We start from the raw sequence: 19281 nt of genomic DNA, 5'->3' as shown, positions 1-19281 counted from the left end.
GGAAAAATGAGATATCAAGATCCCCTCCCCCCTTCCCCCCGGCTGACATCATTAAAAGGATTCAGACTTTGGGAAAGTTTGTGGGTAAATTGCCCCCTTGATCCTCCTAACTTGATCACTTAAAAATACCCCTTTTTACCATTCAATGGGCCCAAACCAAGCCCACATCAAAGCTCACTTATTCCAAGTCTCCGTACAAGGCTAATGGGTTTACCCAAGGCCCTCTCAGGTCCCGAAACTCCTAAACCAGAATTTAGGGCGTTACTGTTATCATCTTAGTTGTTCTGTCTACGAAGAATTGTTGAACTGAGACTTCCTTTTAGGCATCATTAAACCAAAATATATCAACCACTGGATGATTATCAAATGGCTAGCAGTAGCAAGGATAGTGATTGGATGGTGTTGTGTGCCAACTAGGTCGAGTCATTGTTCTTGCACTTACAACTCTCTTTGATAGGTCCACTCTCTGTCTTTTTCCTCCCTCACCCTTCTAGTCTTGTCTGCCAACTTTCTGTTTGGATCTGCAGATGAAGATGATGGGAATAAAGAAATATAATTAAAAAATTTTGGTTTAGTCCTTAGGTTATTTAAAATTTTAGAATTAATTTTAATTGAAATTTTAAATTTTTAGAAATTTTATAAAAATTAAACAAAAAATTAAGTTAGGTTAATGGTTAATATCGCACCAAAACAATTTCATTTTGAGCTTTAAGTTCTATTTTCACGACGTCTTTTTAAGCTTTTTTAGCATTAAAATAACCGCACCAAAACAATTTCGTTTTGTGAGGCAACAATGTCAATACGCTCGTCTACCATTAATTCATTAATGACATAGTTGAACATAAAAATAAATGCTAATTATAAATTTGCCAAAATGAAATTTTTGGTGGTATAAATGAATCGGCGCATAAAGTTTATTGGTTTCCAATGTATTTTACCACAATTTATTCTAATGTCAAATTCGGGCAGATAAATTTTGAGACATCTCAAATTACTTTTCCAAACTATTTCCATTTTGAATAGTTGGAGGTTTGAATTGAGTACATTCATCTTCCTAATGATAAAATCTTGTTGTATAAAATCAATTTTAATCAGATAAAGATTAGGTTAGAATTCAAAGTTGATGCAACAAAAGCAAGTAACACTTTAATCCAAGTCCAACATTATTCAATATAAAATACATATGGAAGTTCCTATTTCATCTGTTCCGAACACACTGAATAAGAAAACAACTCCTGGCATAGCACTCGGTGACTATACCAATAATTAAGAGCATTAAAACCACTTTATTAATTTATTTTGTTTGTCTATAGCTCAACGGCAAGAGTTATTTGATCCATTTGAAACAGATAAGCTAAGCTAAGCTCTTAGAGGCAATCTCGAATACGTTCTCTGATAATCCATTGGCAGACATGATCATCTCCAATTGTTGCTGCAAAAACAATTACCATTCACGATTTTCAGCATTATAATCCCACACCACCACAACCATGTATATAAATCAATTTTAATATCCTTCACCCCCTGCATTTCCATTATCACCTAACAGAACGAATTTTCACGGTTGATCACAACTTCGCATGCAACTGTATACACAATTATATGGACATGACAGCTATGAGCTCACTTACCTTCGCTAGCTTTTGCCTGTTTTCATCGAAACGCTTCCATCTTGAGAAAGGCTGACACCATGCGCGAGGCCACCTACAACAGAACGGACGGTAAATGGTGTTACCAAACAGCAGAAGAAACCATGTATGCCACCACGAAATTGAGTCTTTCGTTTTTCAACGTAAAGCACAAAAGGAGGCAAGAGTCGAATGTTAACGAACCTGAGGATTTATTTTGTCCAGTTGTAAAACTATTTCACCCAAAAACTTGTAACCAGACCCATCCTTGGCATGGAAATTCACAGGAGATCCACGAAATCCTCCAATGAGCGAGTATACCTAATATTAAAAACAAAAACCACATTCATTGAAGTGCTTGAATTTAAGTTGAAGAGAAAAAGTTATCTTCTATGTTTATGTTATCAACCACCTTGTTTGGATTACGCAGGTCGAATGCTGGATGATTCAAGAGATTGCGAACATTCTCTACATTGCCAGGAATGTCAGACATTGCTTGAAGGGCAAACCATTTGTTTACAACCTACAAAAGGGTAAAAATAAAATTATCCAATGTGAGAAAAGTTCAAACTACATTCCAGTAGGCAAAGGGAAGTCAAGTAGGAAATTTACGAGGTAATCATGCTGCCACTTGCTATAGAAGTCTGCCAAAACATCGTCTCGAGTTTTACCAGGATTCTGGGCAATGGCTGCCAAAGCTGCAAATTGGTCTGTCATATTTGTTGCGGTATTATACTCACGAAGTACAAGCTCTGTTATCTCTGGATCTTCAAGAGATGCAAGATACGCTGCAAGTACAAAAATGTAAAACAACTGAAGGATTTCGACAAAAATTATGCTAATATACATTAAATCGAATACAAACCAATAGCAGTATTCTTGAGAGCACGTCGAGCCATATTAGGATGGTTAAATGTATACTTCCTTTTTCAACGTAAGCACAAAAGGAGGCAAGAGTCGAATGTTAACGAACCTGAGGATTTATTTTGTCAGTGTGTAAAACTATTTCAACCCAAAAACTTGTAACCAGACCCATCCTTGGCATGGAAATTCACAGGAGATCCACGAAATCCTCCAATGAGCGAGTATACCTAATATTAAAAACAAAAAACCACATTCATTGAAGTGCTTGAATTTAAGTTGAAGAGAAAAAGTTATCTTCTATGTTTATGTTATCAACCACCTTGTTTGGATTACGCAGGTCGAATGCTGGATGATTCAAGAGATTGCGAACATTCTCTACATTGCCAGGAATGTCAGACATTGCTTGAAGGGCAACCATTGTTTACAACCTACAAAAGGGTAAAAATAAAATTATCCAATGTGAGAAAAGTTCAAACTACATTCCAGTAGGCAAAGGGAAGTCAAGTAGGAAATTTACGAGGTAATGCTGCCACTTGCTATAGAAGTCTGCCAAAACATCGTCTCGAGTTTTACCAGGATTCTGGGCAATGGCTGCCAAAGCTGCAAATTGGTCTGTCATATTGTGCGGTATACTCACGAAGTACAAGCTCTGTTATCTCTGGATCTTCAAGAGATGCAAGATACGCTGCAAGTACAAAAATGTAAAACAACTGAAGGATTTCGACAAAAATTATGCTAATATACATTAAATCGAATACAAACCAATAGCAGTATTCTTGAGAGCAGTCGAGCCATATTAGGATGGTTAAAGTATACTCTTCCGAGCTTCTATTGTTCTGAAACTGTTAAAAGTGTCAAAAGGGTAAGAAAATCAAGTCCATGTGCAACTGCAAATCAAGCACTAGTCTAAAAGTAATAAGTATTTGTTTGTATAAGTCGAATGCATATGGCATACTGTGCTTAGAAACTCTGGTTTCAATTGTGAGGCAAGTTCCTTCCTAATAAAGGTTCTAACGGCATGAACAGCATCGGGGTCAGCAACTTCCATCATATCCATAATCTCCCCTTCACCAGGGAGAGTTATTGCTTTAGCAATGAATTCCTGATAACAAAAGGCAGTTAAAGATAAGCTGTACATTGGTTTCTACATACTGCACGACATCCAATCTCCATTCAAACACGAAAGGCCAATATAAACAGTATGATCTCATATTTTCTTGCAAGGAACTGTCATCATACCTTATCCAATCCTGTGTCGCAAAGTATGCTTTTGAGACCTTGCACAAATTTGGGATTCAGCGTCAGCGACTTGTTTTTTTGAAAATCAGAGACTAAGCTGAGCATGAGCTTCCTTGCCAACAACTGTCCAGCTTCCCAGCTAAATAAAAAAGACCATCAAACGAACAAATCTAATATGTTCCTCCATTGTTAGATTAAAGCATACATGGTTCGAGAAAGACAAACCGATTGAACTCGTCCGAATCATGTGCAAGAAGGAAAAACAAGTCACTGTCAGAGAGATCAGATTCAAGACGGACAGGTGCACTATAACCTCGCAGTAGTGATGGAATTGGCCGTTCAAATATATCACAAAACACAAATTCTTCTTCTTTCTGCTAAGCAACAGCAAAAGAACAAAAAACCAGAAACATAAATAAATAAAGATATGCAACAGACAATGTTACTAATCGGTAACTGCCTATGTGTCAATATGGCAACTTAGAAATCGTTTGATTCTAGTCTCATATTCTTCTGCTTTCCAAAAGAAGTTTAGACAGCCAAAAGATCACTGGTTCTTAGCAATAAAAGGTGGGGATAGGGATGTAAACGAGACAGATCACAAGCTAATTTGAGTTTGAATCGGTCAAAGCTCGGTAAATATTCGATTTCAATGGACTCAGCTCGAACTCGACTTGAGTTCTTTACAAGCCATAGTTAGCTACTTGATACCCAACTTAAAAAGCTCTTGAGCAACTTGAAAAAAAATAATATGTTAAAATTTTAATTTTTTAAATTAAATTATTAACAATATTAACAAGGTTTTCATGCACTTAGGTTCGGGTTTGAGCTTGAACAGAGCTAAGTCTGAGAATGTTTCCAGATTTTTCGAGCTCGTATCGAGCTTCAATTTTTTATGTTGGGTTCGATTCGAGCTTGACAATTTTGGGTTCTACTTTGAACTTTTCAAGTTCAGTCTAGCTCAGCCTCGACTCGTCTCATTTATAACAACAGATGGAGAGAAGGAGATAATTTCAAATGACCTTAGTTATACGAAGAACGGTATTAAAGACCGGCTGATTGTCGCCTGCAACAGACTGCAATGTCCCATCATGATACACAGAGGATAAAGGCATGTCCTTTCCACTTGAGTCCAATAGACCGACATCCAGAGGAATGAACATGGGTTCTTTAACAGGTTGCCCAGGCGTTGGGGGAACCTCCTGACTGTGAAAATGCCACAAAAAAGCATAAACGTCAGTAGCAAAATCTTTGGGCCAAAATCAATACTCATAGTTGCAACAAAATCCAAGTTTGTATACCTAAACTTCAAAGAAAAAGTACGAGCCTCAGCATTGTAGGATGAAGAAACTTTTACTACAGGAGTCCCAGCTTGTGAATACCTGAGTGTTTCAAAAGCACAACCATCAAAACTACCAAACAGACACAGTATCTTTTAGAGAGAGAGAAAGAGATGACTGATTCTTACCAGAGCAAAAAGTTGGCAAAATTTGCACCATTTGCATCTCGCATGGCGGCAAAAAAGTCTTCACACGTTACTGCTTGTCCATCATGTCTTTTAAAGTAAAGATCCATGCCCTGAACATGAACAAATCACATCAACAAATATGTCCACGACAAGCAACTTTACATGTTTACACACTTAAAATTCAGACTCATAAACATGCTTAAAAGTTTACCTTTCGGAACCCTTGAGTTCCTAGGAGTGTTTTGTACATCCTGACAACTTCGGCTCCCTAGCAAGTTGAATCATAAGGAAAATTCATTGATGCATCAATATATAGCTCATGCCCGCAAACACAGTTGTAAACAAGAGAGAATCTGGTTAAGATATTCAAACCTTTTCATAAACCTGTGGAAAAAAAACAAAAGAACCAAGAAAAAAAACTAGGAAAAATTAGATGCTTTGTCAAATAAAAACAGTAAAACAAAAAGGAAAAGAGATGCAAATGCAAGTTGCTAGGCCTCACCGTCACTGTAGTTGTTGAATACCCCAGGACATTTTCATACACAGTAGGGATCATGCATCAGAAACAGACATTAACATTAAGAAAGTAAATCAAATTTAAATGTAAAGAGGAAACGGATCCATGCACCCATTAAACATTCTAATAAATATAACAAGAACTTGCCTGTGTAGAAGTTGTCCATCTGTCAAAGGGAACAAGGAAACAAAAGTTAACATAAATTAGAAGCAAAAACTTATGAGCTAACAAGAATGTGAAAACTTAAAAGAGAAGGCCAATAAACAAGGGAGACACTTTGATACCTTAATATAAGAATGCGGCCTAACTGGATGAGCCATGGGGCCAGCATCCTGAACAATTGGCAGTCAAGGAAAGTCAGCACTCAAGTAGGTCACATATTGAAGTACATATTTGTAGGTTTTCACATTGCTCATATAACTGGATGTGAGGCCACAATCTAGTCGGGCAAGAAACATTAACAACCTGTGGGAATTGATAATTCCGAAGTTTTGAAACGTCGGCAATTCTCTTCACTGTACGGCTTCCCATGTCAGATGAAAATTCCTACCAACAACCCATGATTACTGACAATCATAAACCAAATTATGTCGCAATGAGCCTACATTAGCACCCACGGCAACTGAAGAGTCGTACCTGATCACGGAAAACTGTGAGACCCTCTTTCAAGCTAAGCTGAAACCAGTCTCGGCAAGTCACTCTGCAACATTTCAACTTATGTTACATTTTTTCATCTTTACCAAGCTTTTCAGTTCAAAAACATAGAAAAGTTTCAGTCTTCCATCATAACTCTTTCAATGTTCTTTGATTTCTTTCATTTTCTTTCCCAACTTCTAAATTCGAAGACTAGTACTACTTTTCCTATACATGTAAGTTCATTCAAACCAACAATACACCCACGAGTCACTTTCCTTTTCCCTTTCTTGGATCATTTCCTTCTGTTTTTGAGCACTCACAAATTATTTCCTCAATTTTGTTCTGTCACCGTTTGGTTTTGTTACTATTTCCTCAAATTGTTATTCTACTATTTGGATGTTACTATTTCCTCAAATCTTTTTTTCGTTCTGATTTGCTAGAAGAGAGAAAATAATGATGAAAAGTTGTAAAACATTCTTGATTTTTTTTTTTTTTTGAAGTTTAACCAATTTCCAGTTTTTATCTGTTTCTAACTGGTTCTTTATATTTTTGTGGTTTTATATAAGATATTGAACCACTTGACCTACCCGTTCCCAGTTCAACTGGCGGACTAGTCTGCTTAAACATCATTGATATATACAGATCTACACATCATTCTTATGACCAATAGCACGTATATGACAAATCAAAACTCCACAAGTCAATCATAAAACAGGAGCAAAAATATCAAAGGATGCAATGCTATAACAAAGAATGAGCCAAAATGGGAAACTAACCAACCTGTTGCCAGTCCAATTGTGAAAATACTGCATGAAAGCAAGGAATAATATCGTTATGACATGTCACAATCAGATCCATATATAAAATGTGTAAAAAGGCATTTTCAAACTTTATATCCACAACGAACCTCATGACCAATAACACCCAAAATTGCAGCATAATCAGCATCTGAAGCAGTTTCCGGAGAAGCCAAAACAAGCTTTGAATTGAAAATCTACAACGTGCAATAGAAACATATTTGGATAAAAATAACAGAAATATTTTGCAAATTTTGACCAGATAAACTAGAAGACATACATTCAGACTCTTGTTTTCCATGGCTCCCCTACATAAAAAAAGAACAAAGCATATCGGTATTGATAGATATGAGCATATAGCTACAAAAGAAGCAAAGAACAAGAATGAATCTTACATGTTGAAATCAGGAACAGCAACAATATTGAAGAGATCGAGGTCATACTCAAGACCAAAAACCTATAAGAGAATAAGATTTTAAATAAAGAGATAAATTAATCTTGATACCGTAAAAGCAACATAAGGACATAATGACTGACATCTTCATCCCATTTCATAGCTGCTTTCAAAGAATGCATGGCATGTGCAGTCTTGGGTACATCTTGTGCTGGGGTCCATATCCTTAGTGACACTTTTCGGCCAGAGCGAGTAACAAATATGTCATCTCTGCTCTCTAATTGGCCAGCTACCAAGGCAAACAAATAACATGGCTTCTTAAAGGGATCCTCCCATACAGCATAATGCTTGCCACCCTGCAATGTATCCAGAAAAATAACAATGAACAACAGTCCCATTAAACAAAGGAGACTACCATAAGACGTGAAGCTTGCCTCAAGGTCTCCTTGCTCTATGAGATTTCCATTGGATAATAATACTGGATACAATGACTTATCAGCTTCAATACGGCATGTGTATTTTGCCATTATATCAGGACGGTCCTGTTCACAAAGTAAACATGCCAATCGGGAGTGAAATGGATTCATGCAACAAAATGAAAATAATAAAATTCAAAACATGTTTCAACATCTCACCTGATAAAATGTAATTTTTCTGAAACCCTCTGCTTCACATTGTGTACAGAAATTTCCAGATGATTTGTAAAGCCCCTTGAGTGAGAAAATTGTATAGCATGGTTATTAGGGTAAAATTACCGTACATATCAACCAAAATAATAATAATGCCTCACCTCCAATGATGTGTTCTTCTGAGGTTGTATCTCAGTATCAATTTGCAAAGTAAATTTGCCTTGTGGTGGTGATGGAAGTGTCAAATGTCGTGAGTCTAAATGATAATCCCCCTCCTTTCAATGGTTAAAAGAAAGTAAATTAAAACATCATATCTTCAATCTCACTTCAGGAAGTACGGTACCAAGCCTACTTTGAGAAATGTACAATAAACAATATACCTTCAGTTCCTTTCCATCAACCTTGATTGAAATTAGTTTTAGATCTTCCCCATCCAGAACCAATGGAGAAGAAGAACCTGATCTTCAAAATAGATTAGTATAATATAGAGAATAATCACAAAAAGTATTTTTCAACATAAAACTTAGTAGAGCACTGCATTCTCAAGGAGAACAATATTTCTTCTCAATAGTGCCAAAAAACAAAGATATGGTCTAATAATGACAATTTTCAAGTATTAAAAAAAGAATAACAGTTCAAATACCTTCAACACTGGGGAAAACAGTTATTTTGGAAGCGACAATTGTTTTCTCTTCACCCAATGAAAATTTCAAATCCACCTGAAAGCAATTTTTCATAAATCCATATAAAAAAGTTCAAAATCCAAGCTAAAGCATAGTTTAATATAATTAGTTGTAATATATACCGTATCAAAGTAGTAGGCAGGAGACTTGTAGTCCTTCAGAAAGATTTCTTTAGGAGCATCCATTTCAGATTCTTTAACTTGCTTGGGTGAAGATTCTGTTGCAACTGAACAAAGCAGCCTCCTGCTGGATTCCCTTTCCCTCTGAAACTATTTAGCCAAGAAAACAAAAAGTAACCATATAAGACAATGTCATATTTGATGACAGCAACATCCATGAAAGCAAAAGATAACTGAATGCATGTATTATTGTATTTAGGATTGTAAATGAGACAAGACAGATCGTGAGCTACTCGAGATTAATTCGATCAAAGCTCGATCAATACTCAAACAGAATGGACTTTTTTTTTATAGAATAGTGGCCTCATTAAAAAACCCCTTCTAATCCTCCATGTTATGTGAGTAACATGAAGGATTAAGGAAGAAGGAAAAGAGTGCCTAGAAAATTTTATTCATAAAAACAATAATACATAGGTAGAGCCTAACAGACTCCAAAACCTCCAAATGAAGAACATAAGACTTAACTCCAAAACCTTACAACACAGAATATAACATTTCCTTCAAAACAACATAACCAATATAAACCAAGAATCACCCTATCCTCTTTAGCTAGTTTATCAGCTTCCCAGTTTGCCGCTCTCAAAATATGCTTTATAATAATATCCTTTCTTGCCAACAGCTCAACTATATCGTTCACCAAGGATAAAAACAAAGGGGGGCATAAGCCCGGATTCTTGATCCACCAACAACTCTGCCATGATAGGAGGACCTCCCCCTACTGGTTCAGAGAACCACTGAAGTAACACACCTTTAGTATCCCGAACCAAACCTCCAATACCACCTTTATCCCAACCCGAAACCATCGCTCCATCAACATTTAGCTTTAAGAACCCATCCGGGGGAGGAACCCAGCAAGAAGATTGAGAGCAGTCCTGTCGTTTCTTTTCCCTCGAATCGGCAAGTTTTAGATCACCTACTAGTGAATCTAAAGGAATAACCACATCTTCGAACCTTGCAACAAACCAGGAAGCTACTCTAAATCGAATGATGAAAGACAGTCTGACCAATCCAGCTTTCCATTCTGAAAGATAATTTCATTTCTACATTTCCACACTGACCACATCACTGCCCTTGGAATGAACTTCCAGATCGAAGAATTAGGCATTAAATCATCCCACAAAATGAAAAAAATCAGTGATATGCTTTGGAATTACCAAAGACACATTCCACATGTTCAAAAATGTTGACCACATGCCCCACACTATCTTACAATGAAGAAATAAATGTGAAACTGATTCCACTTCACTACCACACAATACACATAGATGATTAATAATCTCTGTCACTCCTCTCTTCACTAATTCCTCTTTAACCGGTAATCTCTGATGTGCTACTTGCCAAACAAAAGTTTCCACCCTTGGAGGTGCAATCCCTACCCAAATATGCTTATCCCAATTTTGCTGATTCTGCCCAGATTCGTCTTGATCAATGAAGGTATTGATATAAGATTTCGCTGTATAGCAGCCCTCTCCATTCCCTAACCAAATCCAACAATCATCTACATCAGTAAATAGGAGATATTATTCAGCAATCAACTGTAACCATTGCTCAAATTCCCATTCAGCCAAATTTCTTCTCAATTGGATGTCCCACACCCACCCCGAGTCATTATTCTCCCCAAACTCCATCGCTTTGCCCTCTTTGTTGTTAGAAAGAACAAAAAGTCTAGGGAACAGAACTTTCAAAAGAACTTCCCCCAACCAAACGTCATTCCAAAACTCCACAACAACCCCATTCCCTGTCTTCAAACGCATATTTCGTCTAACACAATCCCCAAAACCATCATTGTTGAAGAAGTTTTTAACCACACCTTTCCAAATCCACGATGCACGACCTGTCCAGGAATTCCCCATCATAATGGAATTTGAGTCCAGATTATAAAAACCACACACCACTCTCTTCCGCCAAGACCTCTTTTCTGATGCAAACTTCCATACCCATTTCCCTAGCAAAGCTCTGTTCAACAGTGATAAGTTTGGGATCCCTAAACCCCCCAATTTTTTTGATTTAGTAACCAACTTCCAGTTAACCCAATGGATTTTTTTCTTATCTGCCGAACCCCCCCACAGAAATGCAGCCATGATAGAATTAAGTTTTAGTAACACAGAAGCTAGAATTCTGAAAATGGACAGAAAATAGACGGGGAGAGAGCAGAGTACCGATTTAACCAACACCACCCTTCCTGCTAACGACAAGGAATTAGCCATCCACCCACTCAATTTCGCATTAAATCTCGCCACTATTGGCTCCCACATAGAAGCCGAGTTCCTCCTGTGCCCCAAAGGTAAGCCTAAATAATCTGATGGAAGATAACCCACCGAGCAGCCAATATCATTTGCCCAAGTAGCCAACTCTCCATCCTCAACATTAATACCATAAATCATACTTTTAACTAAATTTAACTTCAACCCCACCAAAAGCTCATAAATTAGTAGCACTCTCCTAACATTCCTTAAATCACGGGTGGAATCCTTACTGAAGATTATAAGATCATCCGTGAATTGTAGATGTGATAACTTGAATGCCCTGTCTTGAACTCCTAAATCAAAACCCGAAAACAGTCCCATTTCTACTGCTTTAGTCAACAACAAATGCAACAACTCCGCAGCCAAATTGAACAGCAAAGGCGAAAGCGAACATCCATGTCTTAGTCCCCTAGCTATTTTAAATTTCTCCGTAGGTGACCCATTAACCAAAATCGAAATCGTGGTTGTTGACATACATTGAAACATTCAAGACCTCCACTTGTCACCAAACCCCATTTTGCTCATTACTTGCAACAAAATTGACCAATCAACCGAATCGTATGCTCTCTTAAAATCCACCTTGAAGACAACTCCCTTCAACCCTTTCTTTCTCCAATAGTCGATACTTTCATTTGCAATAAACGAACAGTCCAATATGTTTCTACCCCGGAATGAAAACGAATTGAGACGGACTAATAATATCATTAATACACAAACTCAATCTTCTCGCTAAAACCTTAGAAAGAACTTTATATAATCCCCCCACTAGGCTAATTGGCCTAAAATCTTCCAACCCCTCCGGATTTGCTCTCTTAGGAATAAGGGAAATGAAGGAATAATTCACCTTCGACTCCCACTCCTTTCCCTCAAAAAAGTCCTTACAAAACAGCATCACATCTTCCTTCAAGAAATTCCAGAACTTCTTAAAAAACCCTAAATTCAATCCATCCGAACCCGGAGCTTTATTACTATCCGCATGAACAATCACTTCCCAAACTTCCTCTTCAGTAAATGGCTTCTCCAATGATGAACACTGACCTTCTGAAAGTTTAAGAAATTCCAGATTTAATTCCTCTACCCCCAGTGTATTTTTTTAACTAAACAGCCCCTTGAAGAACTTCACCACTTCGACTTTAATTAATCTTGGATCTTCTATGACTTCATTATCAACTTTGAGGAATTTAATGCAATTTATCCTCCCTCTAATTGCTGCACTGTGATGAAAATACCTAGTATTCTTATCACCCTCCAAACTCCATTTCAACCTAGACTTTTGCAGCCAAATCGATTCTTCCTTCTTTTGTAGCTCCCATAATTCTCTCTTTGCTTCCACAATAGCTTTCATTGACCCCCTGGAAATCCCTTGTTGCAAATCCATTTCCATTTCCTGAATAGCTTTCTCTCCAGCAATCTGATTTGTCCTGGTAGCTGAAGATAACCCTTATTAGACCATTTCTTTGCCTCGTCCTTCACCCGGTTAAGAATTTTGGAAATGGACAATGCCTCCTCCTTTGTACCGAATTTGAGCAGCTCCTTCTTCACCATCTCACTAAAACCTTCCTCCTCCAACATATAATTAAACAAACGAAACGGCTTTGGACCCCAATTACATTCCTTATTCTCCAACACAATAATATTATTATCAGAAACGGACCTTGGTTGCAAAATTTGACTCATCTTCGGAAAATAAGAAAAATATTTCTGATCAACCAAAAACTGATCCAACCTCTCAAAAGTGGTCGTTTCCCTATTATTACACCACGTAAACTGTCCTTCGACTAAAGGCAAATCAATCAAATTTGCTCTAGAAACAAAATCTCGAAAAAGACTCATTGATACAGAATTCACAACACCTCCCCGTTTCTCTTCCTGAGTCAAAATGGCATTAAAGTCTCCACCTAAGCAAACTGGACATTCCACCTAATCCAGAAAGGAAGTTAGTTCCCTAAAAAACATCTCCTTATCAGCCTCCACACTTGGACCATAAACATTTATAAAACAGCAAATATCTGGTCCACCATCCATCCATCCCTTTATTGCCACAAATCTACTATGGATAATCTCTTCCTTAACCACAAAAACCTTCTGATTCCACAGAGTTATTAAGCCACCACCAGCAGAACCTACAGTAGGCACAACCACCGAACCAGTAAGAATTTTGCCTCCTATTTTCCTTACTAACAAAGAACTGACCTTTTCCAGTTTTGATTCTTGAAGAAATAAAAATATAGGTATTTTCTCCTCCACAAATCTCCTAATAGCTCGGGCTTTGACCTTCCTACCCAAACCCCCAACATTCCAACACATAATAGACCACTCTACCATCTTACTTCACTTATTACCATAATCCCATAATCCTACCACCTCCTCTTAATCATCTCTATCTTTCACCATAGAAGCAACTTTGGACACAAAATCTTTTTCTCCTTTAAATTTGACCCCCAACAATTTCGAGACATTCCAACATTCCAATGCTTCTGCCACCCCCTGTTTCTCATTTTCAGAATCATAATCAGCATCCTTACCACCACAACTTTTAACATCCCACCTCCTAGCATAAACCTTGTTATAAAAACCTCTATCTGCTTTACTAACCGACGCACTTCTCCCAGAAGGACGTCGTTGAGTCAAAGAAACATACCCAATCTGTATACCAAATTCTTCCTGTGTGTCCTTTTTAGAAACTGCAGTCTTAGTCCCATTTGTATTTGATATTGGACTTTCCTGCTCAGGCCCAAACACCTGTAACCCACCCTTGATGGAAATCAGCCCATCATCTTGGACAACTTTATCTTGCCCCGAGGTGTCTTCTGCTAAGCTAGACACTCTTTTTCTCCCTTTAGAAAAAACCCCTGACATTTTCTGATTACTGTAACCTTCCCCTAGTTCTGTCCCCTCACTCCCAATGTCAACATTAAAACTCTCATTGCCTTCAACCTTATTTTTCAAATTTCCATTGTTAAGTGAACCACTCCCCTGTGAAGTACCTCGAACCCACTCCACAGCCCTATTCAGAGATTCTGACATCGGCTGGATATTCAACTGCCCTTGCAGACCTCCTCGATCATCCCCTTTGCTTCCTTCCGACGAGGACTCCTCCCAAGGATCCACTGTTCCTCCTCCAGAACCGTCTTCCTCATCCCCATCATCAAGCTGAGGAAAGAAGTCATCGCTACTTTCCACCTTAATCTTAATAATAAAAGACCTTCCATAAGTATTAATGGTTACTTGGGGAGGAATGTCAAACAGGACTCTCAACCCTTAACAACATCTTAGCCACCCTGCAATCTACTCTTTGTGCCGTTTGCTCCTGAATCTTCACTTTTGCCCCATCTCGACGCCAAACTGGTAAAGAATGAAACTGACCAACAATTTAATGGAACACCGATCATGGATACTGCACAATAAGGTAATGGAACACACTTCTCCTCCATCACAGGCTCCAACCATTCAAACCAAAAGGATAGGGCCTCCCACTTAACTTCCACCGCTGCATCCTTCTCCTCCACCGACTGGAATACTATCAAACATGCTTTTTTCGCATATCCCCATCAAACAGAATGGACTTGACTAGAGCTCAATTCGAGTTCTTAACAAGCCAAAGCGAGCTACTTGATACTCGACTCGAAAAAATAATATATTGAACTTTTAATTTTTAAATTAAATTATTAATAATATTAACATTTATATGTTGATGGTTTTAGAAGATACAGTATAAAACTTTCACTGATTTAAGGTTCAAGTTCATGCTTGATCTTCAATCTAGCTAAGCCTAAGAATGTTTTCAAGTTTTTTCGAACTCGAGTTGAGCTTCATTTTTCGATTTGAGTCGAAGCTTGAAAATTTTAAGCTCGCAAGCATTTAAGTTGAGCTGAACTTCAATTTGTTTATTTCAAGTTCAAATCAAGCTCAGTTTTAAACTTTTCGAGTCAAGTCAAGCTCAGCATTACTCGAGCTCAACTCAGTTAGTTTACAGCCCTACGTGTACGAATGTGTCGATGGAATAGAGAAAAAATAGTTAGGTGCAAAGCATGGCAACTTACATAAGGTAAAGAATGTGGAAACAAGTACTTCCTTCTAGGGGTCGCCTAAAAAATGCATACAAGATACAACAACAAAAATTAATCCATAAATGAGTAATAGCAAGATTAAAACAAAGTCATTATTCCAAAAAAAAGGACCCAGAACATTATATTAGAACTAACAAAATGCACTAACCTCTAGAGCAGAGAAATGCCTATACCAAGAGATATTCTTCACCGAACAAACACTCCTTTTAACCTGAAGCAGTAAAGCAAACAACAGATGAACACTCAAAACACTCCATCCTACTAAACTTGGCATTTCTTAATCACCCTTCAAAACTCAAACTATGTGTACAAGTGATATTCATTTATACGTATTCAAGAAAATAAACTGAATTCTGGTAAGCGAAAAGAGAACAAAAACGTACAATTTATATGGGTGAATTATAATTGATATGTCAATGAATCCCACAACATAAAATAAAAAAGTCTTTCCTAACAATCCAGTGTCATTTCAGAATCATACAATGTAATCTTTTCAGTGAATTCAAAACCGGACTTCCAATGACAAACAACTCAAAACCGATAAAAGCCAAAAAAAAAAAAGAGAGATTCATAAAAGATAAATGAGTAGTGGATAATCACAGGAGCAGAAGAGATCAAACCCAAAAGGCTGGTTCTTGCCAAACACGAACTTTTGCACGGAAGAATCAATCGAGCCATTAAAAAAAATCAACAACCCCTCCTATATTTTATAAAACAAACCAATTCACTGAGATAAAATAGCCAAACAAAACTACAAATCCAACCTCAAAAGAGTGGCGCTAAAACCCTAAATCAGAAATAACACGCAAAACAAAAACAGAGAACTTTTAACATAGTCACACACAGCAGGGTTCTTATAGAAAAGAAAGTACATCAGGATAAATATATCATATATGGATAAAACAAAAAATATGGACCTGAAAATTCATGGAAATGGTAAATAAAAAATAAAATAAAACATGTTATTGGCAAATACGTGCTTCAAAATAGATTAAAATTTTGGAGAGATAGATTGAAGTGAATTTACCAAGATAGATCGGATGAAAAAGAACACAGGATTTCTGGGAGTGGAAAAGGAGAATATATAACAGAACCAAGGATTGATTGGTTTACAATCAAACAAGATTGTAGTATTTATTTAATTTGTTTTGGTCACTCAAATAACTAAATTAAAATTTACGTGTAATTTTCTTATTGGTTTACGTAATAGAATTTGTCGCTGTGGGGTTCTTTTTTAGAGTTTCAAGATTTGAGGATAAGAGAGACATTAATAGGGTTTTAAATGTGTTGGTGTTTGGCCCAAACACAACAAAAAAAATCAATGGTTTAAAAATTTAACACGATACATAAATTATCGGTTTTTATTTTTTTAATATCTAAACTTTTAATTATTTTAAAAATTAACTTTAAATTTTTAAAAGGTATTAAAATAAAATAAAATAAAAATTAAATTTTAGATATAATTTTAAAGAAATAACACGCAAAACAAAAACAGAGAACTTTTAACATAGTCACACAGCAGGTTCTTATAGAAAAGAAAGTACATCAGGATAAATATTCATATATGGATAAAACAAAAATATGGACCTGAAAATTCATGGAAATGGTAAATAAAAATAAAATAAACATGTATTGGCAAATACGTGCTTCAAAATAGATTAAAATTTTGGAGAGATAGATTGAAGTGAATTTACCAAGATAGATCGGATGAAAAAGAACACAGGATTTCTGGGAGTGGAAAAGGAGAATATATAACAGAACCAAGGATTGATTGGTTTACAATCAAACAAGATTGTAGTATTTATTTAATTTGTTTTGGTCACTCAAATAACTAATTAAAATTTACGTGTAATTTTCTTATTGGTTTACGTAATAGAATTTGTCGCTGTGGGTTCTTTTTAGAGTTTCAAGATTGAGGATAAGAGAGACATTAATAGGTTTTAAATGTGTGGTGTTTGGCCCAAACACAACAAAAAAAATCAATGGTTTAAAATTTAACACGATACATAAATTATCGGTTTTTATTTTTTAATATCTAAACTTTTAATTATTTTAAAAATTAACTTTAAATTTTTAAAAGGTATTAAAATAAAATAAAATAAAAACTAAATTTTAGATATAATTTTAAAAAAATTAAAAATTTAAAAACTAACATAAATTAAAATTAATAGTTTAAATACTAAAGGTATAATTTACCCAAAATCAAAAGTTATCCCCCACAATGTTAAGCAATGGATTTGGCCGCAATCTCATCATTTTATTATAAATATTAGCGTATGTTTGTTTATCATAAAACATTTAATGAAAAAATCCTTTATTTTATAGTGTTTAATTAAAGAAAAATAAACTAGTTAATATGATTTATTTTTCTGATCATCAAAATTTAATTTTCATTTTATGTAAAGCATTTAACAACAAAAATATAAGTTAGAGTATTTTCTCAACTTTTTATTTCAAAATATAAATAATCAAAATAATATTATTTCGTTTAATTAATATTAATACAATATTTTATTATCGTATTATTTTAAGAAAGTATTCACGAGTCAATGAAATAAAAGGGTCAAGGTAAAGTGATAGTATGAGATTAGGATAGAGTTACTAAGTGATAAAATATGTGTAAGATTTAATATTGCACAACGACAATGAAATGTTCTTATCAATTCATAAATGAAAATTTGATTTTTAAAACTTCATGTCAACCACAATTAGTTGATCAAGCCATTGTAAAGGAAAAAAACAACACTTATTTCCTAAATCAATAGTATGTTTAATTAGACATTATGTGATTAAGAGTTGATCCTTCACATGATTTTTATTATTTGAAAATTTTCGACCGTATCTTTGAGCTTGATCGTTATGATAGATGCTTTTGTAGATTTTTTGAATATGACATTCTAATGCGATCTTATCATTTCGACCGTTAATTCCATCAAATATATTTATATATGTTTTAAATCTGGAACGATCAGATATATCGTTTTTATTATTTTAATAAGTGATATCTTCTCAGCCCTGACAAATGACTACCCATGAATTTTAATACGATAATCTTCAATTGATTTTTCATAGAGGTAAGTGACTGAATTAAATCTAAAAAAAGTTGTACCAAATTCTCACAAGAGCTAGTATCGTAATAATTCATGTATATGTCGAAGGAAAAATCATCCCGTTTGAGATTGTGATAGTTTGAAATCTTGAAATCAAATTTGTGCAATAGATTTTCTTAGATTATATTCCATGAATTCTTCATGTATCTTGTTTAACGTGCTTTGATAGTTTGAACTACCAAAAGTGTTTAATAAATTTAATAATTTTTAAGATTATATGCAATAATTTTCAAATATATTAACTTTTTATAAACTCGAAAACTTTGTCTCTCTTTATATACTTGAGAGAATTGTCATATACTGGAAATATTTTTAGAACAAATTTTTCTAAAGATTTTGAACTTGAATCGAGTCAAAAATGATTTTTAAACATGGTAGTATCGATAATATAAGAACAACATCGATATTGTTCATATAGTATCGATCAGTATCTATGCTAAGTGCTTAAAATTATCAAGTAATATTGATACTACTTATAATAATAGTACTACTACTTCCCACTAGAGAGTCAGTATTTTTCTTATGTTTTTGAAAACTCTCCAATAAACAAAAATGGTATTGATACTCCTTGGAGTACATAAACTACTTATGCCTGTAGTATCGATATCACCTGATGGGATATCGATATTACCATTCCCCAACGACTATATTTTTGTATTTAATGCAGGTTGTACCGACACTTAGGTTATAGTATCGGTATTATAGGCATTTAGATTGCATTTATTGCCGAAAATCTTCATATCAAATACTTTATTAACTCTCATACTTACTCGAATAGAATTCAAGGGTATGATCTATTTAAAACATGTTTAGGTAGATAG

At 35.5% G+C, this 19281-nt stretch overlaps 1 protein-coding gene across 1 annotated transcript; it reads right to left on the bottom strand.

Annotated features, from left to right (window-relative positions):
- Positions 1-1124: 1124 nt before the first annotated feature.
- On the bottom strand, positions 1125-16066 carry LOC120163577 (puromycin-sensitive aminopeptidase-like). Its single transcript, XM_039173481.1, is given in 35 exon segments — positions 1125-1432; positions 1632-1679; positions 1681-1704; positions 1833-1949; positions 2041-2151; positions 2241-2416; positions 2494-2549; positions 3309-3334; positions 3448-3594; positions 3732-3870; positions 3957-4105; positions 4754-4937; positions 5033-5113; positions 5200-5309; positions 5411-5467; positions 5572-5583; positions 5702-5706; positions 5864-5882; positions 6001-6048; positions 6182-6262; positions 6353-6416; positions 7133-7158; positions 7260-7346; positions 7430-7457; positions 7545-7606; positions 7687-7899; positions 7978-8085; positions 8179-8253; positions 8334-8447; positions 8553-8629; positions 8816-8891; positions 8978-9124; positions 15324-15368; positions 15499-15561; positions 15951-16066. Coding segments are annotated over 35 exon segments (2931 nt in total). The 5' UTR covers positions 16029-16066; the 3' UTR covers positions 1125-1354.
- Positions 16067-19281: the final 3215 nt, after the last annotated feature.

This window comes from Hibiscus syriacus, unplaced genomic scaffold (assembly GCF_006381635.1).
Source record: "Hibiscus syriacus cultivar Baekdansim isolate YM2019G1 unplaced genomic scaffold, ASM638163v2 tig00111463_pilon, whole genome shotgun sequence".
NCBI classification, from domain to species: domain Eukaryota; kingdom Viridiplantae; phylum Streptophyta; class Magnoliopsida; order Malvales; family Malvaceae; genus Hibiscus; species Hibiscus syriacus.
This window is presented reverse-complemented; position numbering and strand designations above follow the sequence as displayed.